Genomic DNA, 15,876 nt, shown 5'->3' with positions numbered 1-15,876 from the left:
GTTACTAGAAGAAATAATATACTAACATTTAAATTCTGATTCATTGATCCTGAAGTAGAGTTCTGATGTTGTGGCTAAAGAGAGATGAAATATTTGTCTTCGAGGGAGGCCAGCTGACTCTTCAAATTAGGCAGGACTATGGAGACAGGGTTTTCATGTTGACATCTTTTTTTTGTTTTTGTTTTTGTTTTTTAATTTTATTTAATGCATTTCTGTTTGTTTGTTTTATTTATTTATTTCTTTTTTTGACAGAGAGAGACACAGTGAGAGAGGGAACACAAGCCGGGGGAGTGGGAGAGGGACAAGCAGGTTTCCCATGGAGCAGGGAGTTGATCCCAGTTGATCCCAGGACTCTGGGATCATGACCTGAGCGGAAGGCAGACACTTAATGACTGATCCACCCAGGTGCTCGATGTGGACATCTTAATCAGGTTTCGGTTTACTACTTTCCAGGACCAGAATCCTAATATTTTCAGAATCCTTAGAGGCAGTTAGGTTGAGGTGGGCAGATAGGCCCTTCCAAAACCTGATACTGATAGGTGAGCTGACCCGAGAACTGCAGTAATACACGCATCTCTCCCTGGGAACGCGGCATGGGGAGCTGGATGGTAATCAGAGAGGTCGAACTTAGAATCTAAGATATTAGTCATTTGTGACATTGTTGATTGTAATTTACCTTTTTTGCCTTTGATGACTTACTAAGGGGATGGTACAATTTGTATCAGTTTTATCAGTATCACTATCAGTTTTCAGCCTTCTTAGCTGGAGTTTGGTGTATTTCGACTTCCCTACATCCTTGATTGGAGTTGTAGGTGGTGGTAAAACTCCTCCTTTACTAGTTTCCAGATTTTGACAATGGGTTACTTTTATAGATGGCTAGTAATGCTCTTTACAAGTTGACTTTCTTTAGTTTCATTCTTTTAGAGTAGACCAGCCCCCGTAGTCCACTCCTCTTTGCTTAACCATTGTTTTGATTAGTCCATTCCGCCTCCAGGAAGAGAAAAATGCTGAGGGATTCCTTGGTGGGGAGGGGCTGAGATTTCTTTCAGCCAAATGTCTCATGCAGTATATGCTTTAATTCTTTGTGCCCATAAACTTCCCAGATTATAAAGCCTTAAATGACTTCTTAACCAGGCTGTTAGGATTTAATTAATAACACTTCTAAGGGTTAGGTTGTTCTGATAGACACCTAAAATCAGAGGTTGATTTTTGAGCATCTTTTTTTTTTAAGATTTATTTATTTTTAGAGAGAGTGTGTGTGTGCAAGTGGGGGATTGGCAGAGGGTGAGGGAGAGAATTTGCAGCAGACTTCTGCTGAGTGGGGAGCCCAAGGGCTCAATTCTACGACCCTGGGCTCTCCGCCCCAGCTGAAGTCAAGAGTTGGGTGCTGAATCAGCTGAACCACCCAAGCAACCCTAATTGGCTTTTAATTATTCGCTATGTCCATACAGAAATTTTATTTTTTTTATTCTTTATTTTTTATTTTTTAAAGATTTTATCTATTTATTTGACAGAGATCACAAGTAGGCAGAGAGGCAGGCAGAGAGAGAGAGAGAGAGAGAGGGAAGCAGGCTCCCTGGAGCAGAGAGCCCGATGCGGGGCTCGATCCCAGGACCCTGAGATCATGACCCGAGCCGAAGGCAGCAGCCCAACCCACTGAGCCACCCAGGCGCCCCTATTCTTTATTTTTTTAAAGATGCTTTTTATTTGAGAGAGAAAGCATGAGTGAGGAGGGGATAGAGGGAGAAACAGACTCCCCGCTGAGCAGGGAGCCAGATTCAGGACTCGATCCTAGGACTCTGGGATCATGACCTGAACTGAAGACGCTTAACCAGTTGAGCCACCCAGGCGCCCCCATAAATTTTCTCCTTTCCTTCCATTCTTCTCTCCTTCCTTCCTCCCTCCCTCTCTCTCTCCTTTTCTTTTCTTTTTTCTTTTCTTAACCCACTCTTTCTTTCTTTCAGATTTTATTAATTTATTTAACAGAGAGAGATACAGCGAGAGTGGGGGAATGGGAGAGGGAGAAGCAGGCTCCCCACTGAGCAGGGAGCTCCGTACGGGGCTTGATCCCAGGACCTGAACTGAAGGCAGTCGCTTAACAACTGAGCCACCCAGGCACCCCCAGAAATTTTATTTCTAAAAATGCTCTGTTGGGGCCCCAGTGTGGCTCAGTCTTTTAAGCGTCGGACTCTTGGTTTCAGGTCAGGTCATGATCTCACAGTCCTGAGATCTAGCCCCACCTTGGGCTCCATGCGCAGCATGGAACCTGTTTGAGACTCTCTCTCCCCCCTCCCTCTTCTCTACCCACCCCCTTGCTCACATGGGTGTGCCCACACTCTGTCTAAATAAATAAATAAATCTCTCACGGCATCATGTTCTTTTCTTTTTCTTTTTTTTTTTTTTAAGATTTTATTTATTTATTTGACAGAGATCACAAGTAGGCAGAAAGGCAGGCAGAGAGAGAGAGAGAGGAGGAAGCAGGCTCCCTGCTGAGCAGAGCCTGATTTGGGGCTCGATACCAGGACCCTGGAATCATGACCTGAGCCGAAGGCAGAGGCTTTAACCCACTGAGTCACCCAGGTGCCCCACCCTACAGTTTCTTTAGCAGATTCCTTTTTTAGGGGTTATCATAGGAATGCCTCTGTCAGGGCGCCTGGGTGGCTCAGTGGGTTAAGCCGCTGCCTTCGGCTCAGGTCATGATCTCAGGGTCCTGGGATCGAGTCCTGCATTGGGCTCTCTGCTCGGCAGGGAGCCTGCTTCCTCCTCTCTCTCTGCCTGCCTCTATGCCTACTTGTGATCTCTCTCTCTCTCTGTCAAATAAATAAATAAATAAATATTTTTTTTAAAAAAAAGGAATGCCTCTGTCAGCTACGGGCTTTAAAGTAGAAACTGACTGAGGATCAGTAAATGGAAATAAAACCAACCTGAGATGATCCCACAATGGGAAAAATGTTTAAAAAAAAAAAAGTGACCATCATCTAATAAATACACATTTAAAAGAATAAAAATTAACGCCTTTTTGGACATTTTGTTAACTTTTTTTTTTTTTAAGATTTTATTTTTTAAGTAATCTCAACACCCAACATGGGGCTTAACTCACAATCCCAAGATCAAAAGTCGGAAGCTCTACCAACTGAGCCAGCCAGGTGTCTTTGTTGTTAACTTTAAATGTATTTGGTTTTCATCAGTAAAACGAAATGGAAACCTGGTGAGTGTGGAGCCTGAGGTGGGGCGGTGCTCGACCTGGGCAGAAACTGAGAGCCCACACTGGGTACTTAATTGACTGAGCCACGCAGGCTCCCCGTAAGGAATTTTTTTTTTTGGACAAATGTTGAGTTCAGTGAAGATAATCTTAAGGTATATAATAATACGTGAAGTAGAATATTTTTTAAACCATTTTATTTGCTTTTAAAAAGCATTTTAACTAGTTTCATTACAGTCTCTAATGACATGGATTCTCAGAACACCTTCCTGTAATTCTTGGGGGTGGCCAGCTACAGATTAGAAATATTCTAAAGTAGAACATAATCATACTATTTAAAATTTTTCTTACCTTATTTGTTAGTATGTTAGAAACAGTTTTTGTTTGAAAGTATGTGTGTGTTTGGACTTTTATTCGTTGTCTGTTGTCAGAATTGACAGAAAGGGGTGGAGGGCCAACATTCTTATATACCTGCTATTGTAGCCTTGGAATCTATTTCACTTTTTATTAAACAAAAAATTTTTTTGGGGGGCACCTGGGTGGCTCAGTGGGTTAAGCCTCTGCCTTTGGCTCAGGTCATGATCTCAGGGTCCTGGGATCAAGCCCCATATCAGGCTCTCTGCTCAGCGGGAAGCCTCCTTTACTCCCCCGCCCCCGCCCAACCTTCCGCTTGTCTCTATGTCTACTTGTGATTTCTCTTTCTCTCTTTTTTCTCTCTCAAATAAATAAATAAGTAAATAAATCTTTTTTTTTTTGAAGTTTTTTTTTTAATTGGCCCTAAAGTGAGTAATTCTGATTTTTTATATTTTTTAAAAAGATTTTATTTATTTATTAGACAGTCGCCCCATAATTCTGATTTAAAAAAAAAAAAATCTTGGTCTAGGGCGCCTGGGTGGGTCAGTGGGTTAAAGCCTCTGCCTTCGGCTCAGGTCATGATGCTCAGCAGGGAGCCTGCTTCCCTTCCTCTGCCTGCCTCTCTGCCTGCTTGTGGTCAGTCAAATAAATAAATACTTAAAAAAAAAATAAATCTTGGTCTAATTGCACTTAGTAGACATCAAATGAAATAAATGTTTGCTTGTCATTAGATGCGTGAGTGAGAGTCCGGGTGCCTTCACCTCTGCACAAATTGTGAAGTGAGAGCTCACTTCAGGTGTCTTGCAGGGCAGTGGGTTTCAGAGGGGCTGGGGATCAAGGGTAATTCTCAGAACCAAATAAAGGGCTTTTCAGCATAGAAAGCTACTTATTCTTCTGCACCTTCTCTCCCCAGATCCGTCTCCCTCTTCTACTCCCCCTGCTCTCTCTCTCGAATAGTAAATAAATAGAATCTTTTAAAAAAAACTTAAAAGGGGGGCACCTGGGTTGCTCAGTGGGTTGAAGCCTCTGCCTTCGGCTCAGGTCATGATCCCGGCATCCTGGGATCGAGCCCCACATCGGGCTCTCTGCTCTGTGGGGGGCCTGCTTCCTCCTCTCTTTGCCTGCCTCCCTGCCTGCTTGTGATCTCTCTCTCTCTGTCTCTCTCTGTCAAATAAATAAATAAATAAAACTTAAAAGTAAAATTGAAATCATTGATAATCTCACCTTGTATCTAGAACATACAACCAGGTACCAAGTGCTGCTGGATTTTTTTTACATACTTTGCTCTCTATCCAGATACTGTTTTTTTCCTAATAAAAAAATGGAATCAACTTGCACAAGTCTTTGTTTTTAAATATTTTATCTATTTGAAAGAGAAATAATGAGTGAGGGGAAGGGCAGAGGAGCATGGAGCTAGACGTGGGGCTTGATCCCAGGACACTGAGATTGATGTGAGCTAAGGCAGACGCTTAACCAGCTGAGCCATCCAGGTGTCTCTGCACAATAGTCTTAATATTAATAGCTTGCTTATTAATTAATTAATTAAATCTGTATCATGTAGCTTTTTCCATGTTAGTCAGTTTTGTAGTTTTCTGAACTGATTGATAATCTGGGCTACTCTGTTTGAGCATGAACTTCCTGGGAGCTGGCTTCCTGCTTCCTTGTAAGAGGGTATAGTGAGTGACACAGCATCTGGTTTTTCATTTATCTTGGAATGTGTGTTGAATGAAAACAGTAATATAATGTGAAGCAAATGGGCATGGGCCAGGACCATCCTCACGGTGAGTTCTGAGCTGACTTCCCTGACTACCTGTGGATAACTTTTTTCTTTTCCACTCTTTGTAGGACCTACTAAATGAAGCAAAACAGAGACTCAGCAAAGTGGTAAAAGATACAACCAGGTACCAAGTGCTGCTGGATGGACTGGTCCTCCAGGTAATTTATAGGTTCGACCTACCACTAGTAGCCAGAGTTCTTACAAAATTGACAAGATGTATTAGAAACCAGCTCTGGTTTTTTGTTATTGTTGTTGTTTTGTTTTGTTTTCCTATTTTTGTCATCTTAGCTTTCTTCCTTGCTCTCTTCCTTCTCATGCATGAGGGGACAGTAATACTGGTTGGATCAGACTTTTCCAACTTTCCTGTCCTTTTATATAGTCTTATAAGTCCTTTAGAACTCAGTGGTCAAATTTGCTTGCAACCTCCAGCTTTAAACTTCCCTGATTTGGGGTGCCTAGGAGGTTAAGTCATTAAGCATTTGCCTTTGGCTCAGGTCATGATCCCAGGATCCTGGGATCAATCAGTGTGCATCAGGCTCCCTGCTCAGAGGGAAGCCTGCTTCTCCCTCTCCTACTCTGCCTGCTTGATTTCCCTCTCTCACTGTATCTCTCTCTGTCAAATAAATAAATAAAATCTTAAAAAATAATAATAATAATAAAAAAAAACTTCCCTAATTTGAGGGGTGCCTGAGTGACTCAGTTGGTTAAGTGTCCAACTTTTGATTTTTGGCTCAGGTCATGATCTCAGGGTAGTGAGATCGAGGCCCACATCAGTTTCTGCACTGGGCATGGAACCTACTTAAGATTCTATCTCTCCCTCCCTTCTCTGTCTCACTGTGTTCCTCTTTAAGAACAAAACCTCCCTAATTTGATTTCACCTTTAAAATACTTGCTTTAGATTTGGGGTTCAGACCAAAGATGATATACATTTTAAATGTTTGCAGCTTGCTTGTGAATTCTTAGTTTACTTAAGTTAATTACAATAACATTTGGCTTCCACCTAGTTGATGTGAGAGAAGATTCCCATATCAATTTTGTTATTTTGTAGCCTTGGGTGTGTTTATCTGGTTTGTGATATTGAAATCTTCTTTCCATGTTCTCATACTGAATATTCTGTCTATTTACAAACTACATGAAAGAATTATAAAAATATTTTATTTTGCTTCAGATTTTATAAATTGCATTTCTTGACAGTTGCATCTGATTGTCTTACAGGGTTTGTACCAATTGTTGGAGCCCCGAATGATTGTTCGTTGCAGGAAGCAGGATTTCCCTCTGGTAAAGGTAAAGAGCTTAAAGAAGAAGCCCATTTTTTTAAAAAAATCAAAATGTTAGGGATGACATGCATGCTTTAATATAGGATAGCTCAGCCACAGAAATTAGAGGTATCTTAATACATTATAGATAGTAACTTAAGTGTACCTAAGCCCTGATTTCTTTTCGTAGAGAAGATCAAGTTGCCCCTTCTGAGTTAGTACCCTCCGCCTTTCTGGGAGCTCTGTAACACCATAATCTTCTGAATACTGAAGACAGCACACAGTATTGGAGCAAAGTTAGGCCATGCCATTTGAAAGTGACAGACTACTCCCAGAGTATGTATTCCTATAGTTGGGAGAAGAGTAGGGATACAAGACAAAAGGGTTGCAGCAGTGAAAACACAGCTGCAGTCCCAGAGGCAAATGCCGAGGTGTTCCTTCATGTCCTGGCTAAGGGAGAAGCTGCCTCCCTTCTGGGGAACAGCCGTTGGCTCCCTGGAGAGTCCAGACAGGCTGTAGAATTAGACAGGTGCTCTAGAATCTGAATGAACTCCCTGGCTCTGATTCTGTATCATCCAGTCACTCTTCAGGTTAAAATTCTTCCTTGCAGGGTGCCTGACTGGCTCAGTCAGGAGAGCATGCGACTCTTAATCGTGGGGTTGTGAGTTTGAGCTCCATGTTGGCTGAAGAGAATACTTAAATAAAAAACTTAAAAAAAAATATGGAGCACCTGGGTGGCTCAGTGGGTTAAGCCTCTTCTTTTGGCTCAGGTCATGTTCTCAGGGTCCTGGGATCGAGCCCCACATCGGGCTCTCTGCTCAGCGGGGAATCTGCTTCCCCCTCTCTCTCTGCCTGCCTCTCTGCCTACTTGTGATCTCTCTCTCTGTAAAACAAACAAACAAACAAAAAATAACTTTAAAAAAATAATAATGAAATAAAATTCTTCCATGCAGCTTGCTTTCGGAGAAGGATTGGGTGCTTAGTCCCTTAGCAATTACATTTCTTACTATAAATTAATATACTTAGAATACATAATGTATTCGTACTCTTACTATAATTTTTCTCCCACGTAACTTGTCATCTAGGAAAGAAAACATGCCAGCTGGGAAATACAAATGCTCATTCCCTTCACCTTGCACTGGAAATTAATAAATTGTGATACTTGTTTATGAACCATTTCAGTAACCTGGATCCATGTGTGTGCTGACAGCCTCATTTATGAACTTGTGAAACAGAGAGCTAGACATACTTGAGGTTCCCCAAGGTGATGAGCATTCTGTGGAGGCGGGTCTGAGTTGCCAACTAAAGTTCCTTCAAGAATGTTATTTACATGTGTACTTATGCAGAGTATTATTTAGATAGGACTTTCCACTGATTATATCTTATCACACTGATTATAGTATAGCATTTTTTTTTCTAGTGTGCTCATTTGTTTTTAAAATTGTAAACTGTATATAGTACAGAGTACAAACTTGATCATTTTAGGTGTAGAGTGGCATTAAGTAGATGCACATTGTGCAGTTGTGACCCCATCCCTCTCCAGAATATGTTCACTTTCCTGGACTGAAATTCTGTCCCCATTAAACACTAACTCCCCATTCCCTCCACCCCTGGCAGCCACCACCCTACCTCCTCTCCCTTTGAATTTGCCTGCACTGGGTACCTTGTACTGCTGGAATCCTACAACATCTGTCCTTCTGTGACTGGCTTCTTTCACCTCGCTTGATGTCTTCAAGGTTCCTCATGTGTAGGTGTAGCAGTGGTCCGAATTTCCTCCTTTTTAAGGCTGAATTGTATGCATATGAATTGTGTGCATATTTTTGCATATCTGTTAGACACTTGGGTTGTTTCTACCTGCTTTTTGGCTGTTGTGAATGATGCTGCCGTGAACATGGTTGTCCTATTAGCCATTCAAGTCTCTGGTTTCACTTTTGGGCATATACCCAGAGGTAGAATTCTACCTGGATTGCTGGATCATATAGTAATTCAGTGTTTAATTTTTTTTGAGGAACTGCCATACCACTTCCACAATAACTGTACCATTTTACATTTCCATCAACAATGCATCTATTCTTTTACTTGATAAATAGATAGGAATATGCCTTGCTTGTATAGTTGGCCAATTTTTTGTATACTTTCTCCATAGTTTTCTGCTAAAACCTTGCACCGTTTTCTGTTTTTTTTTTTTTCCAGGCTGCAGTGCAGAAAGCGATTCCAATGTATAAAATTGCCACCAAAAAAGATGTTGATGTCCAAATTGATCAGGAGGCCTACCTGCCTGAGGAAATGTAAGGAGTGTTCCTGCCCTTAATGTCTAAGCTGCTTTCACTGTGAAAATGGCCTTTGTGCTGGGTCTTGTTCAAAGTGTTCTCTGAGGCACCCTTTACCACAAGAGTAAAGGTGTGGCCATGTGCCACTTGTGAGTCTTGCTGTTTTTTTCTTTCAGTACTTTGTTGTTCTCTCTTATTGACCGACTAGACTTGCTCTAAAAATCTAAAAGGAACTAACTTCCTGTGGTCACTTAGTTTATTCTGCAGAGAGGAAGCACTAATTCTCTGCCCAGGACTCAAAGCTGGGTCCAGATCTCTGTGTTAGATGCTGAGGATGATAATTGCTACCTCTAAGTTTCTAAGAAATAAGACAGGTCGCCATGTAGGATAGTGACTGCTATATAGACAAATAGAACCCGATAGTTAGGTTCCTCAGGTACAGAATTGCAAATACCAATCGTACTTGTGCTGTGCGGCAATGACAGGACATTTCTTCAGCATCCCTGATAAGCTTGGTGCAGCTGGGCCAGGCTGTAGGAGCTCCTGATGAGGTCAGAGCCAATGTCCTTTCCTTGATTGTGCTTGTGGGTCTAATGCCACATAGGCACACATTGACTAACACTGCAGAAAGTCCTTGGGACATGCAAACCTAGTTGAAAAAGCACCAGACCTGGGTTTGAGTCCCAAGTTGGCCTTTTGTGAGCTATGTGATCTGGAGGCTGAATTCCATCATTAGTTAAATGGAAATGGTACTTTTTTGTTTCATGAAGTGAGGAAAAGAGAGGAGATTGTACATGTTAAAATGTTTTATAGGAGGCCGGGGTGGGTCAGTCTTTAAGCAGCTCCCTTCGGCTCAGGTCATGGTTCCAGGGTCCTGGGATTGAGCCACACATCTTGCTCCCTGCTCAGCGGGAAGCCTGCTTCTCTCTCTCCCACTCCCCTTGCTTGTGTTCCCTCTCTCGCTGTGTCTCTCTGTCAAATAAATAAAATCTTAAAAAAAAATGCTTTGTAAACTGAGAAGTTACATAAGTTAGTGTAGAAAGCTTCAATGTTAAATCTCACAGAACCTTGATTTCCGGGCCTCTAAATTGGGATAATAGCACCTGCCTCACAGAATTCTTGGAGGCTTAAATGAGGTCTTGTCTATACAGCATTTAAAATGGTGGCTGGTACCCGCAGTATACATCTTTATTGAGCTGTCAGATAATCATTGTTGTGATGATCAGGCAGATGGGACAGAAAGCACTTAGTTCAGGGTCTGTCTGGTAACGAATGCGTTTCAGTCCTGAAATCTTTGGGGCCGGATGTTTTGAATCCCAGTGTTTAGAAAAGCAATAAAGAACATACACCACATGTGACATCAGATCCCCAGCAAGGTCTGAGGCGTCATCCCCCACACACCCTGTGATCAAATATACTAATATTTCTAAATGGAAACACTCACACCGCAAGGGGTAAGTACCTAAAGATTTGCTAGTCATTTGCTGCCAGATGACTAGAGGTCATCTAGCTTTTGGAGACACACAAATTAGATTTTAGTTCTGCTAGCTTATTGAATTTCAGAATTGTAGAGAAGGAATGGTGGGCTGATTCCAGTGCTCATTTAAAGTAGAATTTTAAATATTGTTTTATTCAATTAACTCGTTTTATTCAGTCTAAACGTGTTTTCTTGTTTGTCAAATAGCAAGGATACCGACCAAGACTCATAGGGTTACTGGGAAGATAGAAGTCATGGGCAGCCCTGGGCTTTACACTCAGTGAGTGCCTGGCCCTCAGGCAACATTCTCCCACAGTGGTGGTCTTTTCTGCCCTCACTCCCTCCATGAAACAAAGAATTGTGGCACGAACAGTGGGGTCAGGATTTCAGCAGAGCCAACAACGAACGTCCTTATGAAGGATATAGTCTGTTTAGAGAAATGGAAGACAGATGAAACAAAGAAATGCCAGGGGGAGGGAGTAGAGAGTAAGAAGATAGTATTAACTTCATTGTCCATTAAAGTTTTCCAAAGACAATTCACCAAACCTTTTCCCAGTCTTTGTCACATAACCTGCTTATTTCAAGAAATATCTGGGGACACCTAGGTGGCATAGTCATTTGAACATCTGCCTTCCTCTCAGAAAGGAACCTGCTTCTCCATCTCCCCTGCTTGTGCTCTTTCTGTCAAATAAACAAAATCTTAAAAAAAAAAAAAAGAAAAGAAAAAGATTTTATTTACTTAGTTGCTAGAGAGAGGGTACAAACAGGGGGAGTGGCAGGCAGAGGGAGAAGCAGGCTCCCCGCTGAGCAGGGAACCTGATGTGGGGCTGGATCCCAGGACTCTAGGATCATGATCTGAGCCAAAGGCAGCGGGTTAACTGACTGAGCCACCCAGGACCCTAAATAAAATCTTTATTAAAAAAAACAACGCCAAAGACAAAAAACAAAAAAACCCCTCCATGTCTTTAAAAAAAAAAAAAAAAAAAAAGGAAGAAGAAAAATATTTGACAAAAATCTAATGTATGAAAGAATTTCATTCCCCGGGGACTCCTTGTAATAGAATTTGACTTCTCTGCCTTAAGCCTCTAGGTGCTAGAAACTTTGGAGAAAGGAACAACAGAAGTGAGGTTTGGCTAGAGGCAGGACTCCCTAAGAGCCAGTTCGGCACAAGATTACAGTGGTACCTTTCATCTGATACACAGTACAGTTAGAATATGGCCTTACCAGTACCCCTGGTAATTAGCAGGATTGGGTCTTAGGAAATATTCAGATGAGGATGCGATTGATTTGCAAGCTGAGACAAAATCCTTCCCCATTTCATTTTGTTGGGGAGGGCTGTTAGAATTAACTTAGGTGGCTAGAACATAGAATCAGATTGGCACATAGCAGTCACTTGGTAAATGACCATTATTATCCACCTCCATACCCTAAATCCTCAGAAGCTTTCTGAATTAATTTTAAGCTCTTTGCATGTGTCTTTTGGCCCCTTACAGTATTTAGACACACTCCATGCAACAAAACACCTTTCTTCTCAGGAAAGAAAGTAAATGTACCATGTGTCTGTTTTCCTCAAATCTATAAAAATTGTTACTTCCTGTGTTCTTTGTAGAGCTGGTGGAGTTGAGATCTATAATGGGGATCGTAAAATAAAAGTTTCCAATACTCTAGAAAGCCGGCTGGATCTCATAGCCCAGCAGGTGAGTGTGGGAATACATCTTATTAGTTGGTCTGTTGTTACTTTGAAGTGATGCAGAGAACATATGTGCGTTCACTGGTATTTGGGGTTTTTCGTTCTTTCTACATTTTGTGGCATTTTCTTGAGTGGGCAGTAGGCAGGTGACGTTTACTGAGGTGACACCATTTACATGAGAGTGGATTTGGGATTGAATGAGGGTTTTGTTTATTTAGGATTCTGATGTACACAATTTTACTGCTGCCTGGGGTCCTTTCTCCAGTAAGAATGACAGGAACTAAAGTAAATGTTGTTTAAAGGACTTTGCCAGAGGGCTGCTGGCTCTTCAGGTGTTTCCGGGTTGGTACAGATAATCTCTAGGGAGCAAGAATTCAGGTGTCTCAGAACGCTGGGCCTCTTTTTTCAGCAAGGGTAGTCTGCTGCTGTGGCTGCTAGCTCATCTTAGGGGAGAGCGCTTTGACCTTGAGTATCATCTTCTGATAACTTAAACCCTAAAGCTGTATTCACCATTAGATTAGCCGCTATCCACACATGAATGAAGTAAAATTAAGGAAAATTAAAAACTGAGTCCCATGGTTGCACTGGGCAAAATTCAAACGCATAGTAGCCACACGTGGTTAGTGGTCTCTCTTTGGACAGCTTAGCCTGTGAAGTTTGAGATTAAATCCTGAGGATTTTTCATTTGCTGTAATGAATGAGTGCCTCAGCACAAACTTGAATTATGTGTTTTCTGCCTGGCACATACTAGGCAGTCAGTGACTGTTCGTTGAAAGAAAGAAAGTAGATAATCCAGAATATTATGAGGTAATATCGTTAAGGGATCATCTCTTCCCCCTGCAGCACAGCTAACAGAAGCCTTAAACAATAATGCCTTTAGTTTTTTTTTCTTTGTCCCTTAAGCAGTCAGTCCGTCATAATCACAAATTTGTGATCGGGTAAGTTTCCCACCAAGGGTTCTGAAGGAAAGGTACAGACTTGCTGCTTAGCTTTGTGGTCTCCTTCCCAGCCACGTAGGGGTCGCTGACCTGCCACTTGCAGTTAAGATGTGCCTCTCTGGGGCACCTGGGTGGCTCAGTGGGTTAAGTGTCTGACTCATGATCTCAGGGTGGTGGGATTCAGCTGCACAGTGGGGAGTTTGCTTGAGATTCTCTCTCCTCTCTCTGCCCCTCCCCCCACCCACATACATACACTCTCTCAAAACTAAGTAAAATCCTTAAAAAAAAAAAAAAGTGCTGTGCTTTCCAAATTTTCCAGTTGACAGCACCTATTTACGAAAGATCTTCTTTCTTCACAGATGATGCCAGAAGTACGGGGCGCCTTATTTGGTGCAAATGCCAACAGGAAGTTTTTGGACTAAACCTTCCGGGCAAGGTGGAGTTCATGCACTGCTTTCCTGTCATGTGGAAGTTTCTGATATTTGAAGAAACAAGATATCTGTGTGGCTTCCTCTTCACTCTTCTAATATTATGTATTTATCAGTGGATCCTCTCTGTAGCTAATGCCCTTGGCCTAATTGTTAATATGAGAAAGTTTCACTTACTATGATCAGGAAACCTCCTCCTTAGCTTTGACTTATATTTGCTTTTGTAGCATGAAGGTGAGGGTATCAGATGGTGGTTACTGGAGCTTCACCGGGTCTCTGCTCTTCTCTCGTCTTCTGCTATCAGTTCTCTAGCCTAGAGGGTGAAGTGTGTGGTGTTCTTTGACATTCAGTCTCTGCTCTTTAAGCTGCAGATGCGTGGGGAGCATGCATTCCTACCTGCAATAGTAGCTTCACTGTAAAACTGTTTGGGCCTAGAAGTGCTCCTCATTTGTAAATGTGATTTAAAATCTAAGCCGTGAGTAGGTCTTATTTATTAAAACAAAATATTTACATGGATTTCATTGTGACTCATTATGCAAGGTGCTATAAGTTTTATGATTTGTGGGGAAAAGTTCTTCCCAAAGTATCTGGAAAGGAAGCATTCTCCTAATCCCTATAGTCGCTGGTTGGTAGCTGTCACTACTTGAAACCGTTAACCCTCTTTGTCCTCTGGCACTTCCTGCTCATTTTTACCAGGCTCTTATCCAGAAACGTTCCTTCCAGCCATTTAAAATCTTTCAGACGTACCACACACACAGGTATTCACTATTACCTGTCCTCTGGAGGGTTTGACAGCTTTATTGAGGAAATCGTTTTATTAGCTTTGGTAGAGTCGGAAAAGCATCTGTGGGCTTACTGGGGGAGAAGGGTTACTCTGTGTCAGTCTTAAATTCTTTCACAAAGGTCCTTTTCTTTCTCTCCTCCTCTGGTTTCCCCCTGTGACCACTAAGAACTGCCCGGGGCCTTGCAATGGGGTAAAGGTGAGGGTCTAACTGGGCTCTGTCTTTGCAGTCCGCACTCACACATAGTCCTCCCAGTAGAGAACTCGGCTACTGAGCCTGATCGTTTTTCATTAATGTCAGTGACTTTTGAGACAAGGTGGGGACTAATGTAAGTGCCAACTCCTGGCATTGTTTACTGAGGACCTGAAGCCCCTGTGTTGCTAGCATCTCTGCAGCAGCCCTCTGGGGAAAGAAGGCACATGGGGACTGTCACAGCGAACCCATTCCGCAAGGCGATGCAGTTATGCAGTGATGGAATCAAGACCGAAAACCCAGTGTGATGCAGCTGCTATCCCCCAGCCTCCGAAGCAGTCATCTGAAGAGCCCGTGGAGGGACTGCTGTAGTACTCACTGGGATGTAGCCCGCTTCTGAAATGGACAGGGACAATAGAGGGCAAGCCATTCACTGCAGCCCGTCTGCTTCTCCCACTACTGACAAGTTGAGATCTGAATCCATTTTATTTAAAACCATGTTCCATGGACAGGGTGGGAGAGCTGTGCCCTAGAGGGAGGACCTGCCAGGGTGGGGGTGAGGGTGGGGCAGCTGCCCTGCCTTGGCCCCTGTGGCTTGGTTAGTCACCCTAATCCTGCAGCCATCACGACTTGAAAAGATCTGCTTGGTTTCCAACTCTGTGCTGACTTTGAGGGCTTTCATGGTCCCATTGAACTTCTGATCCTCCCCTTGCCCAAAATCAGTGCTAGAACTAACCATAAGTTATTTAATTCAGAATTAACTCTAAATCCTCAAACTGACTCAAGTGTATGGAGTTTGAGTGTGAAGTAGAAAAGGAAAATGTAGAAAGGACCCTCCTATCTTTATTATGTGTTAAGGGTCTGCAGTTAATCCAACCCACACGAGTCCTGTTTCTCTTATTGAAAAGTAGGTGGTTAGGAGCTGCTGGAGCTCGCTGGTAGTTGTAGCCCCAAAGAAAAGGCAGCAGATGTGAAGGGAGAAAGGGACTGTACCCAGCTTGCTTATTAGAATAAGAGTGTTTCTTCAGAGATTGAGGTAGCACTACAAGTGAGAGGACAAAATACAACCTGGATGGGCCATCTTGCTCACCCCCATCTAGCTGAAGTCTAGCAGGGGACTTGGGCTCCAGCTATCTCTACTCGAAACACTTTAAGATCCGCTCCCCAATACCAATGAAGTAGACCCCTTGGGCAATCCCAAAGAGAGGGGCTATGACAAGGGCCCGGCAGCCTGCTCCCTTCATGAGGGCAGATGGTCCCTCCTGAATCCAGAGTTTCCTGCAGAGAGAGAAGAGCCCCATGAACTGATGGGCAGGTGTGCACTGCGAATGGTCCCCCTCTGATGTTTGTACATCTGGAGAGTAGGTGTCATTTTCCACAGCGGGTTCCCCTGGGTGTAGCAGCCTGGTCCCAGCCACCATGTGAGCACAGTTCGGTTACAAAGCAGCTGGGTCCGGGCCATGGGAAATCAGCTCAGTCTAACTAGACTCTGGGAGAAATGTAGTACAAA

The 15,876-nt window shown here is 42.8% G+C and overlaps 2 protein-coding genes across 9 annotated transcripts in view; one reads left to right on the top strand and one right to left on the bottom strand.

The window, feature by feature from the left end:
* ATP6V1E1 (ATPase H+ transporting V1 subunit E1) overlaps positions 1–13,908 on the top strand; it is a 39,584-nt gene extending 25,676 nt beyond the window's left edge. Inside the window, exons 5-9 of the mRNA XM_004773757.3 lie at positions 5,402–5,491; positions 6,549–6,617; positions 8,783–8,877; positions 11,946–12,033; positions 13,324–13,908. Of these exons, the coding sequence (XP_004773814.1) occupies positions 5,402–5,491; positions 6,549–6,617; positions 8,783–8,877; positions 11,946–12,033; positions 13,324–13,386 (405 nt within the window). The 3' untranslated portion in view covers positions 13,387–13,908. The remainder of the gene's footprint in view (positions 1–5,401; positions 5,492–6,548; positions 6,618–8,782; positions 8,878–11,945; positions 12,034–13,323) is intronic.
* The window catches only part of SLC25A18 (solute carrier family 25 member 18), a 29,409-nt gene continuing 27,061 nt past the window's right edge, over positions 13,529–15,876 (bottom strand). For 7 of the 8 annotated variants that reach the window (XM_045071584.1, XM_045071583.1, XM_045071579.1 and 4 more), the window contains one exon: positions 14,834–15,644. In XM_045071584.1, the coding sequence (XP_044927519.1) occupies positions 15,503–15,644 (142 nt within the window). In that variant the 3' untranslated portion in view covers positions 14,834–15,502. Of the gene's footprint in view, positions 14,763–14,833; positions 15,645–15,876 lie in introns of those variants that run through there. The other variant, XM_045071585.1, reaches the window with a different exon arrangement.

This window comes from Mustela putorius, unplaced genomic scaffold (genome assembly GCF_011764305.1).
Source record: "Mustela putorius furo isolate JIRA1106 unplaced genomic scaffold, ASM1176430v1.1 tig00003988_pilon_pilon_pilon, whole genome shotgun sequence".
In the NCBI taxonomy this organism is placed as follows: Eukaryota; Metazoa; Chordata; class Mammalia; order Carnivora; family Mustelidae; genus Mustela; species Mustela putorius.
Note: the sequence above shows the minus strand (reverse complement) of the source record. Positions and strands in the feature narration are given on the sequence as shown.